We start from the raw sequence: 3753 nt of genomic DNA on the forward strand, positions 1-3753 counted from the left end.
CCCTGGCGACTTCCTCGACACCGGCCACCCAGACTCGACAACGACCATAGTGTTCTTTGCACGACTACCTCGACCACGGCTACACCACCCTATGTTACCGGCTACTTCGACATCAGAAAAAACGGCTATCGCCTTGATTGAGCAACCTCGTCGGTTTTCACTCCAACCACGACTCCCATGATGCATCGATCATTACGACTATAGGAGGGGGGGGGGGTCCATCAGCTTACCATTGGATTCTTCTCCAGTCTCACCGTCTACATCGCTATCGTTGTGACAGCGGGATGATTTTGAGTATTGTGATTAGATTGAAAACATAGGATAGACTAAGAAGTATCATGGCTTGTCTTGTACTCCAAGAACATTATGTACTTCTATATATATGCCCATAAGGCTCAAGCAATAAACAACAATTCCATCAATCCTTCTCTATTTTCTTCTACACTTTGAATGTTTGAAGTGAACTATGCAGCGGTTAGATGTTCAAGAAAATTCATTTGCATGTTTGAAGAGCTCTATTTTAGGGCAGTTGGTGGGGATGAAGATTTTTCGGTGTCCTAATGTCACTTTTGGTATCTAAAATTTTACTCCAACAACATTTTGATCTCCTAAAACAAAGGCACGGTTGGACGTGCTCTAAAATAAGGCCGCTGTTGAAGTTGTTCTTGGGGGATACAAAGTAGGACTAGTGTCCAAAGACGATACAAACTCAAAAACTGTTGTATAACCAATTTCACACTCACCAAAGAATTTCCCAAGAAATTAAAAACACTCATCAAAGATAAATGGAGATGACAAATCTCGAAGGTTCAGATTTTAAGCATGGAATCCGAAAGTATTTTCATGGCAACTTTAGTTAACGTCATATGTCAACTTTAATTGTTAAAACATGACATTCACCTGATTACCCCTCTAACAGTCTGAGAGTGGTAAGGCGAAGGGAGGAGAATGGTGAGGCGAGGTGAAATTGAGTCGCGAGTTCGATCATTCCATGGGTGATCCATCCGTCTTCACCCCACAGAAAGCCTTCAATGGATGACTGAATTTGCGCCCTTCTTCGGAGTGCCGGAACTTGGTGTACTCGTCGTTCTTACACGGTGTGTACACCAGAGGGTGGTCTCCGTCCACGAGCTCGTCCATGGCGCTCAGTACGACGCCGTCCTTCCCCCGGAAGCCGAACAGCAAAGACAGGCGCTCACGGTTGCTCGGCGTCCTGACACGGTGGAGGCACGGCGGCACCCTTCCGTTGGTCACGACCTGCGACATACGGCGGTGACATCCCTGTGGCGTCAGGCTGGAGATGCGCGCGCGCACACTGTCAGCGATGATGGAAAAACGGCGCGCGTGGCTCTTACCGGGAACAACTCGCCGGCCACGAAGGCGAACGTTGCTGGATCAGGCGGCACGGCGAGCCAGCTCCCATCCTTGGCCTGCACCTCCAGGCCTTCCACCTCGTGCTGCACGATCGTCGTGATCACGCTGTCGTCGCAGTGCGCCTGCAGGGACATGCTGGTCTCCGGATCGGGCGGGACGCCGTAGCGCGACAGCCGGGCGGCGTGGGCGAGCGCGCCAAAGTGCGCGTCTATGTGCTCCGCCGTGACGCCGAGGCCCTCCAGGATCATCTTCTCCACCATCCTCTGGAGTTCAAACACGTTCTTGGCTGCCGACACAATTGTGTCGCTGCACATGGACGGACACGCGCGGTGAGATGAGAAGGTCAAAATGGACGGGCGACAACTGCTCGCCGGAGCAATGATTGTAGCCTGCCTCGGTCAGTGAGTCGGATGATTCTAAGAATAAAGGTGACCATTGTTACCAGAAGGCAGGGTTCCCCTCCGGCCAGAGGAGATCGGTGAAGTCACGGACGCGGCCGGCGTCGGTGACGTCGGAGACGCGCAGGCTCTCCCAGTTCATGCCGGGGATGTTGGAGATGTAGCCTGCGAACGGCCCCACGGCAGAGGCGTTCCGCTGCTTGGCCTCCAGCGGGAGCGCGAAGATCTCCGGCATGGCGCGGCCGAACAGGGCCTGCCGGAGCTCCGGGCCGAGCGCGTCGTGCGCGACGACGACGAAGCCGTGCGCCACCATGGACGCGGTCACCGCGTCCCGGGCTTCCCCCCAGCCTGGCCCACCAGGCTCCAGTCCGCGGAGGTCGACCTTGGTGATCTCCATCAGCTGATGCTCTGAGCCGTCGGTTGAATCCATCGGTTTAGCTTCTGATATGTGATGTTTCTTGGCAATATGCTGTAGCAGGTGCAAAGCTAGATATAAAAGTCAGCGGATGAGCTGTAGGATAGCTGTTCATCATGTGACGCTCTTGGTTTCGTTTTTCTGTTTGCAACGCCGGACCCGTATTATTTGTTTATACCAACTCTTCCCCCGAGTACAATAGCGGAGTATCTGTCACATGGTGAGTGACTAAGGTGGTGTTTCTTTTTAATGGATTAGATTTTTTTTAGTCCCACGGACAAAAAAAAATCCCTTCAGTAAAATATTTTTCTAATCCCTTAAAAAAAGTCTCTTCTGTTTCTTTACCTAAAGACTAAAAAAGATTTTTCTTAGACTAGTCCTACTAAAGAAACATCACCCGACCTTAAGCTTAAGCTTAACGTATAATGTCTTTTTCATGTTTCATCTTGTACAGATGTTAAGACTAAACCTAAAATAGTCAATGTCAAATACGTGAACCTAGATAAAACACTTCAATGAAAAAAAACTTACCGATGTATGGAAGAGTTTAGTAGCTAAAAATATTAAATAAAATAAGCTTAGCTGAAGTACAACAAGTCGCACCTATGCATTGGACGCTATAGTTGATAAACTATTTAATACGTTTAACACGTCATTTAAGCATGATGGGGTTATAGTCCTAGGGTAGGGTCATAAGCCTGCCTTATAGGTCCTACCCAAGGACTACCCTTCATAAGGGACAAGGTCCTTAGTCAGTTCCGACTGAACTAAGAAGTTCCCATCATCCAGTCGGTAACAGACCTCCGACCATCCAGTCGAAGGCGAGCATTCGGAGCATATCGAACGGACCGACTGGATTCCACTCTGTACATCGTAACCCCCCAGGAGGGAAACGGTCGTATGTTTCCTCACGCTTTTATTAGCATTTAGGCCGTACGTTACCTGTAACGTAGGCATTTATCCTCCATTATTCCACCCATGTGCACCAACCGTTGTGAAGGGCGGCGCACTCTATATAAGCCACCCTTCCCCACTGGTGCAAGGGTTAGCAACTCATTGTATTCTATATTCCACTCGACAACAAGCTCCCAGAGCACTGAGACGTAGGGCTATTACCTCCACCGCAGAGGGGCCTGAACTCATACAACCTCGCCGTAGCTAACGCTCTGCCCATCCTTTTCGTACCCTACACATCTACTGTCAGGCTTATACCCACGACAGTTGGCGCCCACTGTGAGGCAGGCGTCTAAGCGACTTCCGGCGAGTTTGCGACTACTTCCTTTCGTCATGTCGTCTGGTGGAGGTTCGAGCATGGGTCACCAGATCTTCTTCGGCGCTCTCTCCTTCATCGTCGACGATTCGGCGTGGCTTCGGGATGCTCCTCTCGACTTCGAGGCGCTTCCCCGTCGTGGGGCTACGCACTTCCGTGCCGGCGCCCGCGGCATTCTTCTTCTCCAACAGTCGGCTCCGGTGTCGACCTGCACCGCCGTCACGCACCGCAGCAAGCGGTCTCGCCGTCCGCGGCTCCAGCGTTGGGTGCAACACGCCCAGGCGCGCCAGAACGCG

The 3753-nt window shown here is 51.3% G+C and overlaps 1 protein-coding gene across 1 annotated transcript; it reads right to left on the reverse strand.

Annotated features, from left to right (window-relative positions):
- Positions 1-792: 792 nt before the first annotated feature.
- On the reverse strand, positions 793-2312 carry LOC123402220 (2-oxoglutarate-dependent dioxygenase AOP2-like). Its single transcript, XM_045096113.1, has 3 exons — positions 1817-2312; positions 1356-1680; positions 793-1257 (listed from the first exon to the last, which is right to left on the reverse strand). The coding sequence occupies exons 1-3, from the start codon at positions 2200-2202 to the stop codon at positions 985-987; spliced, it is 984 nt and encodes a 327-aa protein (XP_044952048.1). The 5' UTR covers positions 2203-2312; the 3' UTR covers positions 793-984.
- Positions 2313-3753: the final 1441 nt, after the last annotated feature.

This window comes from Hordeum vulgare, chromosome 6H (assembly GCF_904849725.1).
Source record: "Hordeum vulgare subsp. vulgare chromosome 6H, MorexV3_pseudomolecules_assembly, whole genome shotgun sequence".
Classification (NCBI taxonomy): Eukaryota; Viridiplantae; Streptophyta; class Magnoliopsida; order Poales; family Poaceae; genus Hordeum; species Hordeum vulgare.